The sequence below is a fragment of the Bos mutus genome, chromosome 7 (genome assembly GCF_027580195.1).
Source record: "Bos mutus isolate GX-2022 chromosome 7, NWIPB_WYAK_1.1, whole genome shotgun sequence".
Lineage (NCBI taxonomy): Eukaryota > Metazoa > Chordata > Mammalia > Artiodactyla > Bovidae > Bos > Bos mutus.
Window position 1 is genome coordinate 61712498 of NC_091623.1, and position 17427 is coordinate 61729924.

The 17427-nt window shown below is 41.6% G+C and overlaps 1 protein-coding gene across 1 annotated transcript in view; it reads right to left on the reverse strand.

The window, feature by feature from the left end:
- Positions 1-15178, reverse strand: part of RAD50 (RAD50 double strand break repair protein) — a 107606-nt gene extending 92428 nt beyond the window's left edge. The window contains exons 1-2 of the mRNA XM_005888364.3: positions 14752-15178; positions 12165-12248 (exon numbers count right to left, since the gene is read on the reverse strand). Of these exons, the coding sequence (XP_005888426.2) occupies positions 12165-12248; positions 14752-14880 (213 nt within the window). The 5' untranslated portion in view covers positions 14881-15178. The remainder of the gene's footprint in view (positions 1-12164; positions 12249-14751) is intronic.
- Between the last annotated feature and the right edge of the window lie 2249 nt (positions 15179-17427).

A 17427-nucleotide genomic window follows, 5' to 3' on the forward strand; every position in this document is an offset into this window, starting at 1 on the left:
CGGAGAAACATATATTACACTTTAGAAGAATTTCTATCCAAAACAAAAAAATATAATAAGCCCTTTTCTTTCCAAACAATCTAGTTGTAAAACCATTAGATGGGGCAGAAGAAGGTACATGTGCATGCTAGCTGGGGTGGGGGGACATGGTAGCTCAGCACGGAGCAGGCTGAATGAGCTTGAGTAGGCTGACAAGGGTACACACATGGACAGACAGCTTGGCCCAGGGTTTCCAAAGTCCAAGGGTGTCAATTCAAGCAGGCTCAAAGGGCATCTGTGAGTAGGGATGACCAAGCTCAGGAGAAGGACGATGTCTGTTCTAGGGGAAGGCATACTGTGGGGATGCAGAGCCTGACAACACTGAGGAGGGAATCCACATGGGCAGGGGGGAGCCTGGGGGGACAATTCAGATGCTAGATTAGAGACAGCCACCCTACAAGAGGCCTCGAGGTAAAGAGTATTTGTGGCTGAGAAAGGTAAGCAAGGTGTTCATGGGTGGAAAATGGGAGGTAGCCTAGCATGGAAAGTCAGAGCCCAGGCGGAATGGGAAAACATCCACATGAGGGTCCAGCGTGAGGAGTTACAGCCCAAGCAGGATGAAGAGGGTTTGGACATGGCGGGTAGAGTTGGTCCAGTATGGAGTGTTTGAGTTCTGGTGCACCAATAGGAGATTCATTACATATAAGGGGATTGATCAAATAAGTAAATCTATTGAGAACATAGTTGGAAAAAAAAAGAATATAGTAAATTCCTTGCCTCTTACTCCCTTCATTTTATTTACCAGGCAAACCCTCAACCTTGATTAAATCCAACTTTCCAACTCACTCAGTGTCTGCCACTGAGCAGCTGAAGAAAACTGAAAACACACAAACATAATGGTTGCTCTCCCTATAAATTTTCACCCACAAACCTCAAGTGACCCCTTGACACCGTCACGTAACGCTTTAACACTTCCCTAATCAAATTACTCTGAAATAAAGACTACCTTTTAATTTTACTAGCTTCAATCATCCCCTTCTCCCACTCTCAGCTAATGATTTCACTTCTTTTTTCCACTGAGACTATAGAAACAATCAAAAGAGAATTGGTTCATTCTCTCACTACTAAATTTACCATATGTACCCTGCCTGCCATCCTTTTACAATGGATAAACATTGTGTACTCTCGTTAACTCCTTCAGTTGAGCAATGGATCTTATCTCTTCTTGCCTACGCAAGGATTTTGCTCTATAATTGTCCCCTCCCTTAGATCAATTTCCCCCTCTATCCAGTGTCATTCCTATCAATTTATAAATGTTCTAGTATCTCCCACTTTTAGGAACGCAATATATGACCGCAAAATGGGATAAAGAAACTGCTGAGGAAACAAGCATCCAGAAAATTTACAGTATCAGCCAGAAGCAAAACAAACTTGATGAGATGCAGACAACAGAGAAATGAGCTTCTGAGGGTCCAGGTCAACTGAAGAAATGCAAATTAGGTAGAAGAAGAATGGATGTACTTACGTAGCTGAAAGTTTGAAAGAAGTAGAGGAGAAAGGTGTGAAGTTCGGCAAATAGAGCAACATGGAAATCAAAGTACCTAAAAAGATAGCAACAACTGAACACAGGTAAGAAAAATTACTGAGAAAAACCAGAAGAACCCAGGCATTTGTTTAAGATAAACAGTATTAGGTGCAGGGTCAAATTAAAACAGGGAAATAGAAAGACAAGAGAAGTTGAAGATATAAGAGGGGGAGAGAAACTGAAATGTTGAGAAGAACATAGCATATTGGGAAAACCGAGGGGATGTGGGCAATTCAGGTGAGGGGAATGGCTCCACCCACAGTAGGAGGTGTGAGTGACTCAGGAGAGAAGAGTTGATGAACAAGTGTGGGTGGGAGCTCAGAACTGGAAAATGAGAGCAGCCGAAAAGCGGGTAATAAGTGAAGAGAGCTAAACCACCATAGCCAGAAGAACCACAGACAGGACATAAGCAGATACCTGAGAAAAACAGCTCTAAAAAGATGAAAGCAATTGGAAAGGGGGTGGGTGATAGATGAGACTGGCAGAGATACTAGAGCATCAATCAACATGGAAACATCCAGAAAATACACACATATGTAGAAAAAACAGGAACAAAAGCCAAAAAAAACTCTTCTTGATCCTGCAAACCTTTTCAGTTATTGCCCCATCTCTTTCCACTTATAGCAAAACTCATAAAACAATTCTACCCGTTTTACTTCCTTACCTCCTGTTTTCTCAGATTACTAAAATTGGTTTTGTCAAGATCACCAATGACCTTCACATAGTCAAATCTGCTTCTTGATTGAGCTATCGACATACCTGACACAGCTGATGACTCCTCTTTCTTGTGACACTATTCTTTTGTCTTCTAAGACACCATTCTCTATTTTCCTTACTTAACTAGTTGTTTTGTTTTTTTTTTTAGCATCTTTCACTGGCTCCTCCTCTTTCTTATTTCTAAATGCTAATATGCTTTAGGCTAGGGTTTTCTCTATATTCACTTCCTAGGAGATCCCATCAGGCTTTAAGACTGACTATATACATATGTTGCCATTTCCTCCTCCAGGGGGTCTTCCCGACCCAGGGATCAAATCCAGGTCTCCCGCATTGGAGGCAGACACTTTAACCTCTGAGCCACCAGGGAAGCCTATATACATATGTAAGTGTACGCATCAATGATTCCTAATTTTAACTCAAACCTCCCCTCAGACATACTTCTATTTACCTACCGGACATCTCCTTTCGATATCTAACAAACATAACAAACACCCCAATCTACATGTGGGTTGTTTTTTTCCTCTTTTTTAACTGCACCACTCGGTTTGCAGGACCTTAATTCCCTGACCAAGGACTGAACCCGGGGCGGAGGGAGCGGGGTGGTGGGCCCTGGCAATGAAAGCACCAAGCCCTAACCACTGGACTGCCTGGGAATTCCCATCCCAATTTATACATTTAAACCAGAGGCCCTCAAACGTCCTTTTCCAGAGTTTTCCTCATTACTACTATTTTGTCTATTCGCTAAAGTCAAAAAACTTGAAGTTCTGTTTGATGCTTCTATTTTTCTCATACACCACTACCCAAATCAATAGCTAATCGGCTGGCTCTACCTTTAAAACATCCCAAATCCAAGCATTTGTCATATTTCCTACCATTACCACTTCATTAAGCCACCAATACTCCTCACCTGGATTACCACAAAATGCCCTTCATCAGTCTTCACCCTTCTACCCTTGCCATTTATAGACAGTCCTCTCACAGCTAGACTGATCACTTTAAAATACAAACTATGCCCTTTTCCTGCTTAAATCTTCTAATGGATTCCCATTTAAATTAGAACCCCAAATCCTACAGGATCTAGACCCTTCAACTATTCTAACTTAATTTTCTACTAGTCTTCCCCTGATTATTTTGCTCCTCCCCTTGTGATTCCTTGAACACACCAAATATGATCCTACCTCACGGACTCTGCAGTTAGTATTAACACTGACTGGAGTGTTCTTTCCTCAGACTTTAAAAGACCCACTCCCTGTTAAATGAATGAATAAATATTTAGAGATAATTTGTTGCTATTAGAAAAGAGATTCTTCTTTTCTATAGAAAACAATTTCAATAATGAAGCAGGAGGGACTTCCCTGGTGGTCCAGTGGTTAAGACTTCACATGTCCACTGCAGGAGGAACAGGTTCAATCCCTGGTTGGGGAACCAAGATCCCACATGACACAGCCAGAAAAAGAAAAGAATGAGTCAGGAAAACAAGTTTACAGACTATCAGAATAGTTCAAAGGGAAGAAGGTGGTGGCTTGGACCAGGAAAACAGTAGGGATGAAATGAAGGGACATATTCTGGACATACTGTAGAAGAGTACATAAGAACTGCTTATGAATTAGAAACAAGATGAGATAAAGGAATCACTAAAAGAATGACAAACAGGTTTCTGCATGAGCAAAGGTGCAGATGACATCATTTATTAAACTGCAGGGTGCTGATGCTGAGGTAGTAACAGGCTTGAGAATGTGAGAGGAATGGGGGAACAGGGAACCAAGAGTTCTATTTTCAGTATGTTATATTGGAGATGCCCATTAAATACTTAAACAGCTGGACATATATGTCTATAGTTTAGGAAAGAAGTTAGGACTAAATACAATATTTGGGAATTCATCAGCATGTAACTGTACAGGGAACCACTGACCCAAACTGCCTGTCAAGGCCAGGCCCTCTAGTAACCATCTGCATGGGTTATCTTACAACAGGAGTTCTTGGTAAAGAATGTGGAACTAACAAGCTACCACCAACCGGAAGAATTTGCGAAACATCAAAAGGAGACAGGAGACATTAATCCATGTGTCCTACCAATCTCCCAGAATCCTTCTCACTGGAATCTATCCTGGACGAGCAATGAGAACAGCACCAGGAAGGACCCTGAGTCAGAATAATTGGCCAGAGATAACCTGGAAAGTAACCCTATTAGCATAAAACCGAGACCACGAGTCACACGACAGAGCAGTTCTCCTGAGTTCCCTTACTCTGCTGCTCTTTGCCCGAGTACCCCTTCCCAATGAAGTTACTTGCTTTTTCAGCACATGTCTCCTCAGACAATTCGTTTCTGAGTGTTAGACAAGAGCCCACTCTTGGGCCCTGAAAGAGGTCCCTCTTCCTGCAACATAACCAATACTTAAAGCTGTGAGAATGAATATCATCCAAGAAGAGTCAGGCAAAAGTAGACTCATTAAAGGAGACTAAAGGATGGCCCATCAAAAAAGAGGTATGAGATTATGGTGTCATGAAAGCCAAGAGAGCAATGTTTAAAAAAAAAAAGAGGAAAACCAATTATTAATACATCAAATCTGCAGAGAAAGTATTGAGAACTAGAAAATAACCGTTTTGAAACTTTCCTGGTGGTCCGGTGACTAAGACTCTGTGCTCCCAACACAGGAGACCCTGGCCAGGAAACTAGAACCCACATGCCACAAGATACAAAGACAAAGATTCTGCATGTCACAACTGAAAAAAGAGAAGATCCCACATGCCACAAGATCAAAGACCCCCACGTGCCACCACAAAGATTTGGCACAGCTAAACAAAATTTTTTTTTTAAGTTATCTGGCAATATGGAGATTACTGGTGACCTTACAAGAGCAGTTTTAGTGAGGGGGAAAAAAAGAAAATCTAAACAGAGTAGGCTGGGGAGAAAAGGGGAAGCAATAAAGTGAAAACAATGAGTACACATAACTCTTAAGAATTTTGGTATAAACAGAACAAAGAGTAGTAGCCAGAGGCTGAACTGGAGTAAAGGGAGAGTTTGTTTGTAGACTGGTGCAACCTGACCATGTTTATCTGCTGACGTAAATGATACCCTAAAGAGGGAGAAACTGAATGCAGGAGCAAAGACAGCTGAAAGGCAAAATGCCTGACTTGACAAAAGTGACTGATATTGGATCTAGGTTCCAAGAGGACTTAATTGACCTTAAAACAAATGATAAACAATGTACCCCTATCACAAAGGTGAAAACACTACAGATATATATGCAGGGTAGTTTGGTAGATTTAATTATTGGAAATGAGGACTTTCCATCTGATTCCTTCTACTTTCTCAAGAAAACACAAGGCAAGATCATCCATCAATTGAACAGAGTACATTTTAAGTTTAAGAGAAGGTGTGAAATAGTCATTGTAGAAAAGGCTCAGTAAATGTAGTAAATGATTTACTATTTCTAAAGAAAAATTAATTCCTTTGTTGGGAACAATTAAATCATACTAAGGATAATTAGTAACACTAGGAGTACACAAAAGTAGTATACAGAAAAGATCTTAATGACCTGGATAACCACGATGGTGTGCTCATTCACCTAGAGCCAGACATCCTGGAGTGCAAAGTCAAGTGGGCTGTAGGAAGCATCACTACAAACAAAGCTAGTGGAGGTGATGGAACTCCAGCTGAGCTACTTCAGATTCTAAAAGATGATGCTGTTAAAGTGTTGCATTCAATATGCCAGCAAATTTGGAAAACTCAGCAGTGGCCACAGGACTGGAAAAGGTCAGTTTTCATTCCAATCCCAAAGAAGGGCAATGCCAAAGAATGTTCAACATGCGGCACAAGTATACTCATTTCACACGCTAGCAAAGTAATGCTCAAGATTCTCCAAGATAGGCTTCCAACAGTATATGAACCAAGAACTTCCAGATGTTCAAGCTGGATTTAGAAAATGCAGAAGAACCAGAGACAAATTGCCAAATCAGCTGGATCATAGAAAAAGCAAGAGAATTCCAGAAAAACATCTACTTCTGCTTCACTGACTACACTAAAGCCTTTGTGTGGATCACAACAAACTGGAAAATTCCTTAAAGAAATGGGAATACCAGATCACCTCTCCTGAGAGACCTGTATGCAGGTCAAGAAACAACAGTTAGAACCAGACATGGAACAATGAACTGGTTCAAAACTTGGAAAAGAGTAGTTCAAGGCTGTATATTGTCACCCTGCTTATTTAACCTATATGCAGAGTATATCATGTGAAATGCAGGCCTGAATGAAACACAAGCTGGTATCAAGATTGCCAGGAGAAATATCAATAACCTCAGATATGCAGATGATACTACCCTTATGGCAGAAAGCGAAGAGGAACTAAAGAACCTCTTGATGAAAGCGGAAGAGGAGAGTGAAAAAGCTGGTTTAAAACTCAGCATTCAAAAAACTAAGATCATGGCATCTGGCCCCATCACTTCATGGCAAACAGATGGGGAAACAACGGAAACAGTGACAGACTTCATTTTCCTGGGCTCCAAAATCACTGCAGATGGTGACTGCAGCCGTGAAATTAAAAGATGCTTACTCCTTGGAAGAAAAGCTATGACAAACTCAGCATACTAAAAAGCAGAGACATTACTTTGCCAACAAAGGTCTGTATAGTCAAAGTTATGGTTTTTCCAGTAGTCATGTATGGATGTGAGAGTTGGACCATAAAGAAAGCTAAGTGCTGAACTGATGCTTCTGAACTGTGGTGTTAGAGAAGACTCTTGAGAGTCCCTTGGACTGCAAGGAGATCAAACCAGTCAATCCTAAAGGAAATTAGTCCTGAATATTCATTGGAAGGACTGATGCTGAAGCTCCAATACTTTGGCCACCTGATGCGAAGAACTGACTCACTGGAAAAGACCCTGATGCTGGGAAAGACTGAAGGCAGGAGAAGGGGACGACAGAGGATAAGATGGTTGGATGGCATCACCGACTCAATGGACATGAGTTTGAGCAAGCTCTGGGAGATGGTGAAGGACAGGGAAGCCTGGCATGCTGCAGTTCATGGGGTCGCAAAGAGTCGGACACGACTGAGCAACTGAACACCACCACTAGGAAACCAAGCTGAGTGCCTTGTGGATAATTTCCCTTAAAGATAAGGATTGGCACAAAACAAAGTCAGACAATCTGGGATATACTGGGTTGTACCTAATACAAATTCTTAAGTTCTTACTTATGACTGTAATAATATTGTTAGCTATATTATTTTTTTACATTGCCTGTTTTATAAGATTGTCATTTCTTGCATTTACCATTGTGTGACTGAGTCTCCAAGAAAAATATATAGTTCTATATGAGGTCAATGACTATAACAGTGGTACTCTTATGAGAAGAAGCTACAAGAGGGAATTTTTTCCTAGACCGTAAGAACCTAGTAATTAATACAGGTGGTATAGAAATTTATGGCTACTGTTAGTAAGGCCTAGTCCAATAATAGCTCACTGAGCAGCCTAGCAACAAAATTTCACCAGACCCAGGAATGAGCATTCCAAGCACCATGGGATGAAATGGTTATGAAAGGGCCCTTTTTATGACCATAAAATTTATGACCATAAAGGGGCCCTGACAACTGGAGACTGGCACTTGCCACCTACCGCTGTAGGTTGGTGGCAAGGATTAAATCATGAGCCGCTGCAGCCGCTGACCTTTAACACTCCCTAAAAGAGGTTCAGGGTGGAGATCAGTAATGAGGCACTCACTCTGTGCTCTGGGAAAAACTGACAAAACAGGCCTTCAGATAGATATTTTCAGGAGATTTTATGAGCCCAAATTCTTGCATCTTCTCATACCTAGAGAGGTACTAACATCATTAATGGCACCATGTGCTTTGACTATTACGGAGAAAACCACAATTAAAAGTCAAAATGGAGTAACCATGCTTTAGACATCCAAGGCAATACTAAGTGACACTTAGTACTGGGTGTGATTTCAGACAAGTCCTTATATTGTTGAGAACTTAAGTTTTCTGAGCGGTATCAGTCTTGAGATGCCACCAGCCATTCTCAAAACAGTGTCTGCTAACAGCTGGCAACTACAACCTTACTTTTTAAAAGTCTCCTCTTATAACTATTACATTTTTAGATATTAAAATTGCTTTACAAAATAACAAAAAGAAGAGACATGTATGATGATCAACAGCTTATATTATTTATGTGTTAATACCACATCAAAGGTTAAAACCTAGTTAGATTAAACTAGACAACTGGCTACCTGGTTACAAGTCTCCCCAAAGCACTAGGTCCAAACTGGGTTTAGGCTTATTTTCCTGAGAAGAAATGAGATCTGTTTTGTCTATTAATGTCAGGTTGTCCAACCGAGTCTATAACACCCACATCAAATCACACTGGGCTAATAGAAGCAGACATCAAAAATATGTAAGATCATGCCAAATGGCTCCATCCCTTCTGACAGGGTAACCCCAGTAATGACTCTATATGGACCAGGATCAAAATTGCTACCATATATAACCTGGTTCTTACTCCTGCTTGGGCCCTGGTTATAATAGTTCATTTATTGGTTTTTGGCCCCTGCCTTTTTAATCTACTTGTTAAGTTTGTCTCTTCCAGATTACAGTAGTTTCATATCAAGACAATGGCGATGCGGAGATGCCAGCCACTCCTCAGAACAGATCCTGCTGGTGTAACAACAGAGGTCATCCTGGGCCCTTTACTGAGACAGGGTGAGAGCTCTGTGACCCCAACTAGGTAGGCTTACAAGCCCCATGCCAGCCCAAAAGACAGACCTTCACCCTTTATCCTCCCAATAAAGATTTCTTGGGGTTCACATCTCTCAGGGGGGATTTGAGACAGGAGATAGATGTGCCCTGGCCTGAGCAGCTGGAGTTTGCCCCTGTGGACAGATACTCCAAGACGAAAATAACAGCAGAAGTGAGGAGGACCTGAGCCCTGCCCAGATAGAGACCACATATTTCTCATTCTTGAGGTCAAGGAGACATTCCCAACAACACATGCACAGAAAGGCTCCTAAGGGGCCAAAAAAATGGGGGAACCACCCCATGGTAGATGATGTCAACCTGCCCATAGGCCTCTTCACTAGAATCCACCTTGGCTGAAAAATGTGCGCTCACACAGGGGAGGACCTTGAGTTAAATCAAATACAGGCTCAGAACCAGGCAAAGTAATATGACTGGCCAGAGAAAACCTGGAAGGAATGTCCCATATAAGTGATTCAAACTACCTCCAGGGCATGATTCTCTGAGGCTGCTCATGTGAGTCTATCCATACATATTCTTTTTCTTTCAAATAAACACTTCACATGTTTCATGACTTTCTGTCTCTGTGGAAATTAATTTCTACAAAACAATGGGCTAGGGCCTTGTCAGTGACCACTGGCCCTGATGGTCTAGAGTCTAGGATTCGGTGCTCTATTGCAGCCTGACTTCAGTCTCTGGCCAGGGAGCCAAAATCCTGCTTCAAGCCACTGCAGGCCAAGATTGCCCGAGATCACTTTCATAATCAGTTATCTTTAGCCATATAAAAGTAGAAACAATTTAAAAGACTATCAACAGTGCATCAGTTAAATAAGCTAGAGAATATAAACTCAATTGAATACTATTAAGTAATTAAAAATAATGAAAGTGAAAGTGAAGTCGCCCAGTCGTGTCCAACTCTTCACGACCCCATGGACTGCAGCCCATCAGGCTCCTCCGTCCATTGCATTTTCCAGGCAAGAGTACTGGAGTGGGGTGCCATTGCCTTCTCCGAAAAACAATGAAACAAAAGCATATATATCTTAACGTATCTGCAGGTGGCGAAGTGGTAAAGAATCCATCTGCCAACGCAGGAGACACTGGTTTGTTTCCTGGGTTGGGAAGATCCCTGGGAGAAGGCAACCCACGCCAGTATTCTTCTGGGAAATACCATGGACAGAGGAGCCTGGAGGACTACAGTTCATGGGGCCACAAGAGTTGGACATGACTTAGCAACTAAAAAAACAGCAACAAAAATATCACAAAATAAATACTTGATTTGTACAATAGTCAAAATAAAATTCTATTAGTGTACTAAAATATTTATGTAAGTGTATTTGTATACAGAGGTTTTTTTTCCATAAACATACAAAAAAGCCTGGAAGAAATATACAACAAACTCTTGGGAAGCAGGGGTAATGAGAGGCACAGGACCTCACTACACATACGCCAAAGTAAAACCTACTTCGGGAAGAGAGATAAATCAGGAGTTTGGGATTAGTAGATACATAGTAATATATATAAGATAAGCAAGAGTGATTTAACACAGGCAATAATATTGTATATCTTGTAACAAGCTATAATGGAAAATAAAAAATACACGCATATCACTGAATCACTTTTCTGTATACCTGAAACTAATGCAATATTGTGAATCAACTATACTGCAATAAAAAAAAGGAAAAACTATAAACCAAAATGTATATAGAAAAGTCTATGTCCTAAACACACACTAATAGTTAAAACACCATAATTCAAAGATTCATACACAGACTTTCATCATGGTACATTTTAATGAAAAACTAAAAGCAAGGCTAAATATAAGAAAATGATGCAATCATTAAAAATGTTCATAAAAGGTTAGGTGTTTTAAGTAGAAAATATTTCAGACAAAGAAGTACAAAGATTTAAAAAGCACCTATGTACATATATACAATAGAGTATTACTCAGCCATTAAAAAGAATGCATTTGAATCAGTTCTAATGAGGTGGATGAAACTGGAACCTATTATACAGAGTGAAGTAAGTCAGAAAGAAAAACACCAATATAGTATACTAACCCATACATATGGAATTTAGAAAGATGGTAACGATGACCCTATATGCAAGAGAGACACAAGATGAGAGACACAGATGTGAAGAACAATCTTTTGGACTCTGAGGGAGAAGGCGAGGGTGGGATGATTTGAGGGAGTAGTGTTGAAACGTGAAGCAGATCGCCAGTGCAGGTTCAATGCATAAGACAGGGTGCTCAGGGCTGGTTCACTAGGATGACTCTGGGGGATGGAATCGGGAGGGAGGTGGGCGAGGGGTTCTGGATGGGGAACACATGTGCAGCCGTGGCTGACTCATGTCAATGTATGGCAAAAACCACTATAATATTGTAAAGCAATTAGCCTCCAATTAAAGTAAGTAAATTAATAAAATAAAAAGTACCCATGTACCAAACACCCAGACTAAGAATTTAATATAGTTTTTAATAACACAGGACTAGATGATAATGTTAGATGGAAAAAAAGCTCAGAATACAAAATTAAGAGTATGACTTCAGCTACTTAAGACAGTACGTAAAGGAGAAGAAACACATGAAAATGTCAACAATGGCTATCACTCACTGACTGTACATGAGTGACTTTCATATCTCATATTGTTCCACTGCCAAGTTTTCTACAATGAGCTATCACTTTTATCATTATAAAAATTTTATTAAAAAAATGTTTCTGGAGTAGGAAATAGCAACCCACCCCAGTATTTTTGCCTGGAAAATCCCATGGACAGAGGAGCCTAGTAAGCTGCAGTCCATGGGGTTGCAGAGTTGGACGTAACTGAGCACGCACATACAAAACAGAAACAGACTCACAGAGAACAGACTTGTGGTTGTCAAGGAGACGAGGGGAGGAGGAGGGGTGGACTGGGAGTTTGGAGTCAGCAGATGCAAACTATTATATTTAGCATGGATACACAACAGGGTCCAACTCTATAGCACAGGAAGCTATATTCAATATCCTGTAATAAACCATGATGGAAAAGAATATGAAAAAGTATATAACTGAATCATTTTGCTATGCAGAAATTAACACATATTAACACAATCAAATCAACTATACTTCAATAAAATTAAAAAACAAAAGAAAAAAAAATTTCACTGGCATCATTACCTTGGGATCATGAACAAATGTATTTCCTTTGGTTCCAGGAGGAAAATCTCCAGTACAAATATACTTTAGACATTCAATGATGGTCTAAAGAAATAGAAAATTATATTATTTACTTATTAGAAAACTGCAGAATTTAACCATAAAATGTTAATTCATTATAAATGTTTATAAAAAAGACTATAAAATACATGATTAGGTAAATTTTGATATTATAAAACCTGACATAAATATAGAAAAGCTATATAATTAAGAAGGTATACTGAAATAAAAAATAATTATTATTTTGGGAGGAAAATTTTCTATTTCTTATTAAACTGTTTTTAGTAACATTGGCTTAAACAGCTCACCATAGCTGATTATACTATATTGTATAAATGAGATTTATTGAGAGTGAAACTTAAATATTCTCACACACACACATAAAAGGATAAAAAGTGAGGCTGATACCCTGCAGGGCCCTGTGGGGCTCCTGGGCACAAGGACTTTCTGTGTTCCCCATTTCTTTGATTATAGGAAGCAGCCTTCATTCACCCTCCATGACCTTCCCTGAGTTCCAAAGGGCAGATTCATGCAATAAAGTTATTTAGGGGAGGGAGGGGATGAGACCAGAGAGAGACAGTCAAGAGCAGCCTTGGGGTAAGGTCCTGTTTCCCTACCAACAGGTACACACACTATCACAATATCTTTGAGCTACTCTGCAGATACGGACGGAGAAGGCCCTGGCAACCCACTCCAGTACTCTTGCCTGGAAAATCCCATGGACGGAGGAGCCTGGTGGGCTGCAGTCCATGGGGTCGCTAAGAGTCGGACACGACTGAGCGACTTCACTTTCACTTCTTTCATGCATTGGAGAAAGAAATGGCAACCCACTCCAGTGTTCTTGCCTGGAGAATCCCAGGGATGGGGGAGCCTGGTGGGCTACCGTCTATGGGGTCGCAGAGAGTCGGACACAACTGAAGCGACTTAGCAGAAGCAGCAGCAGCAGCAATACCGAAACCCCTCCAGGTGGGATGCTGCCCAGGACATGCAGACCCCAGAGTAATTACACCTGAGGGTTGATGATGTTGACTCCTACTTCCCTCACCATCAGAAGAACGGCCAGGAGCTAATCATGCTGTTACTAGAAAACTTGTCACTATATTCCCCAGTTGGGGACACATGGTTTGGAGGGCATGAGCCCGCTGTGTCCCCCTTTCCGTGGCAAAGCAATAAAGCTACCCTTTTCTACTTCACCCAAAACTGTCTCCGGGATTTAATTTGGCAACGTTGTACAGAGAAGCTGAGCCTTCTGGTTCAAGGTGATAGATATTTTAACTAACTAGAAGAAGAGAAACCTTTTGGGGAACACATGTTTGTCAAATCACCATGATGTATACTTTCAATAGCCTACAATGTATATGCTATTATACTCCAATAAAGCTGAATTTTTTTTTTAAGTTGAAACAAAACAAGTGGCTAGTATCAACCTTATGTGACAGGTACTGTACTAACCACTTTTACATACATTAAGCATTTAATTCTCACATTAACCCTAGGCCATAGAAACTATTTTTAACATCCATTTTATAAATGAGAAAACTAAGGCAAAGAACATTTAGGTCACTTTTGCCCAGTCACACAATAAATGGAGAAGCAAAAAAAAAAAAAAATTCTGTATTCAAGCAGCTAGGGCTCATAAACACTAAACATACTAACCTCTCCATCAGTACCACTTAATATAGTGCTTAGGTACATAAAAAAGCATCAGTAAATAATCTTTCTACATAAATAAACAAGAGTCTGGCATTTAACTCAACACCAAACCTTGTCTTTCTCTATGCTTTCCACTTCCTCTTCTCCCTGTTACAATGATACCACCTTGCTTTTCTCAAACCACCCTTTCAGACCAGAGAGCTTCTTGGCTACACTTCTTTCATAATTGCATACCATTCCAGGGCTCAACTCAAATTTCTAAGTATTTCCAGGGTTTTAAAAAGTCACAGTATATGTGCTGTGCTCTAACCTTTATTTGAACTAGGTAAGAGCATCCCAACAATAAAATGGTTTCCCAATTTAACCAAGCCCCAATGGATGTTTCATTTTAAAACTGTTATTTACCTAGTCATTATGCTTAGTAGGGATAGTCGGTTTTCTTAAAGTCATACATTCATATTCATATTTTATAACAACAACAACAAAAAAATCCCCAACGGGGACAACTACCAGGAAATGAATGCTATGCCATGAGAATAAAGAGAATTAAGAAAACATGAATATAGACAAAAAAAAAAGTTCCTGTGGGGCTGTGAGCTCCGTAAGCTCACGCAGTTAGCTCCCGGCCTCTCGGGATTCTCAAGAAAACCTTGTCCACTGGGCAGCAGTGGACAAAAGTCTGGTCGGCGCCTCAGGTGACAGACACCTGAAGGCCACACCAAGCCATGCTCCCGGGCACGGAAGTCAGCTGACGACCCAGGTGTACCCTGGGGCCCCAGGAGCTGAGTCATATTGACTCCTCTCACCCTAGAGTTCCGAACTCTGCAGATATTCTACTCCAGATTTGTAACACGTGGCGACCCATAAACTGAAGGCGGCTCCTTAGAGGACTTACCGTTTTCCCCGCCCCATTGGGTCCAACCAAAATTGTAAGGGGACTGAAGAAAGTGATAATTTGTTTATCTTTATCCTCTATTCCAAAACTCCGCACGCCCTGAATGCTCATCTTTTCGATCCGGGACATGTTTGCAAACGTTTCGTTTCTCAACAGCTGGGGTCTAGATCCCGGGGCCCACCAAAGTTTAGCAGCGAGGCCGGAGCACAGCAAGAACGGGTCGTAAGGACTCCAGCGTCTTGGAAGGCTCGAGGTGGGACCGTCCCTCCCACAGTGGCTTTCTTCCCTGCTGCAGGACGAGAGCGGGGGTGGGGGCCAGCCCGGGGCTGCCCACGACACACGCGGGCAGTACCCCAGGCCCAGGGAGCCCGAGACCGAGGCACTCACAGACTCCCGCCTTGGCTACGCCGCGGGTCAGGTGGGTTGCTGCGCCGGCGCGCGTTTACGCCGCAGGCGCGGGGCACGCCGGGAAGCCGGAAGCTAGGTGCGCGCGCAGGTTTACAATCTGAGGCCTTTGCGTGCCAGGTCTTGAAAGCGGCTTGTGTCTCCTAGCTGCGGACCGAGGGAGGAGGGGCGAGAGGGCGGGGAGGGGAGGGGCAGGGGTGAGGCGCCTCTCAGTTCAGTTCAGTCGCTCAGTCGTGTTTAACTCTTTGCGACCCCATGGACTGCAGCAGGCCAGGCTTCCCTGTCCATCACCAACTCCCGGAGCTTGCTCAAACTCATGTCCGCCGAGTGGGTGATGCCATCCAGCCATCTCATCCTCTGTCGTCCCCTTCTCCTCCTGCACTCAATCTTTCCCAGCGTCAGGGTCGTTTCTAATGAGTCAGTTCTTCGCCTTAGGTGGCCGAACTATTGGAGTTTCAGCTTCAGCATCAGTCCTTCCAATGAATAGTCGGGACTGATTTCCTTTAGGATTGACTGGTTTGATCTTGCAGTCCAAGGGACTCTCAAGAGTCTTCTCCAACACCACAGTTCAAAAGCATCAATTCTTTGGGCTCAGCTTTCTTTATAGTCCAACTATCACGTCCATACATGACTACTGGGAAAACCGTAACTTTGACTAGATGGACCTTTGTTGACAAGTAATATCTTTGCTTTTTAATATGCTGTGTTTATCATAGTTTTGATTCCAAGGAGCAAGCGTCCTTTAATTTCAAGCCTGCAGTCACCATCTGCAGTGATTTTGGAGCCCCCCAAAATAGTCTCTCACTGTTTCTATTGTTTCCCCGTCTATCTGCCATGAAGTGATGCGACCGGATGCCATGATCTTAGTTTTTTGAATGTTGAGTTTTAAGACAACTTTTTCACTCTCCTCTTTGACTTTCATCAAGAGGCTCTTTAGTTCTTCTTTGCTTTCTGCCATAAGGGTGGTGTTATCTGTGTATCTGAAATTATTGATGTTTCTCCCAGCAATCTTGATTCCAGCTTCAGCTTCATCCAGCCTGACATTTCATATGCTGTACTCTGCATATAAGTTAAATAAGCAGAGTGACAATATACAGCCTTGACATACTTCTTTCCAGATTTGGAACTAGTCTGTTTTTTCATGTCTGGCTCTAACTGTTGCTTCTTGACCTGCACACAGATTTCTCAGGAGGCAGGTCAGGTGGTCTGGTATTCCCATCTCTTGAAGAATTTTCCACATTTTGTTGTGATCCACATAGTCAAAGGCTTTGGGATAGTTAATAAAGCAGAAGTAGATGTTTTTCTGGAATTCTCTTGCTTTTTCGATGATCGTATAGATGTTAGCCCTTAGATCTCTGGTTCCTCTGCCTTTTCTAAATCCAGCTTGAACATCTAGAAATTCAGTTTGTGTACTGTTGATGCCTGGCTTGGAGAATTTTTAGCATTACTTTGCTAGCTAGTGTGAGATGAGTGCAATTGTGTGGCAGTTTGAACATTCTTTGACATTGCCTTTCTTTGGGATTGAAATGAAAACTGACCTTTGCCAGTCCTGCCCACTGCTGGGTTTTCCAAATTTTCTGGCATATTGAGTATAGTGCTTTAACAGCATCATCTTTTAGGATTTGAAATAGCTCAGCTGGAATTTCATCACCTCCACTGGCTTTGTTTGTCGTGCTGCTTCCTAAGGCCCACTTGACTTTGCATTCCAGGATATCTGGCTCTAGGTGAGTGATCACACCACTGTAGTTATCTGGGTCATGAAGATCTTTTCTGTATAGTTCTTCTGTGTATTCTTGCTACCTCTTCTTAATATCTTCTGCTTCTGTTAGGTCCATACCATTTCTGTCCATTATTGTGCTCATCTTTGCATGAAATGTTCCCTTGGTACGTCTAATTTTCTTGCTATCTCTGGTCTTTCCCATTATATTGGTTTCCTCTATTTATTTGCATTGATCATTAAGGAAGACTTTCTTATCTCTCCTTGCTATTCTTTGGAAGTCTGCATTCAAATGGGTATATCTTTCCTTTTCTCCTTTGCCTTTAGCTTCTCTTCTTTTCTCAGCTATTTGTAAGGCCTCTTCAAACAACCATTTTGCCCTTTTGCATTTCTTTTTCTTGGGGATGGTCTTGATCACTGCCTCCTGTACAATGTCACGAACCTCTGTCCATAGTTCTTCAGGCACTCTATCAGATCTAATCCCTTGAATCTATTTGTCACTTCCATAAGCCTCTTGTCCTTATCCATGAGGGCAGACAGAATGAAAACCACAA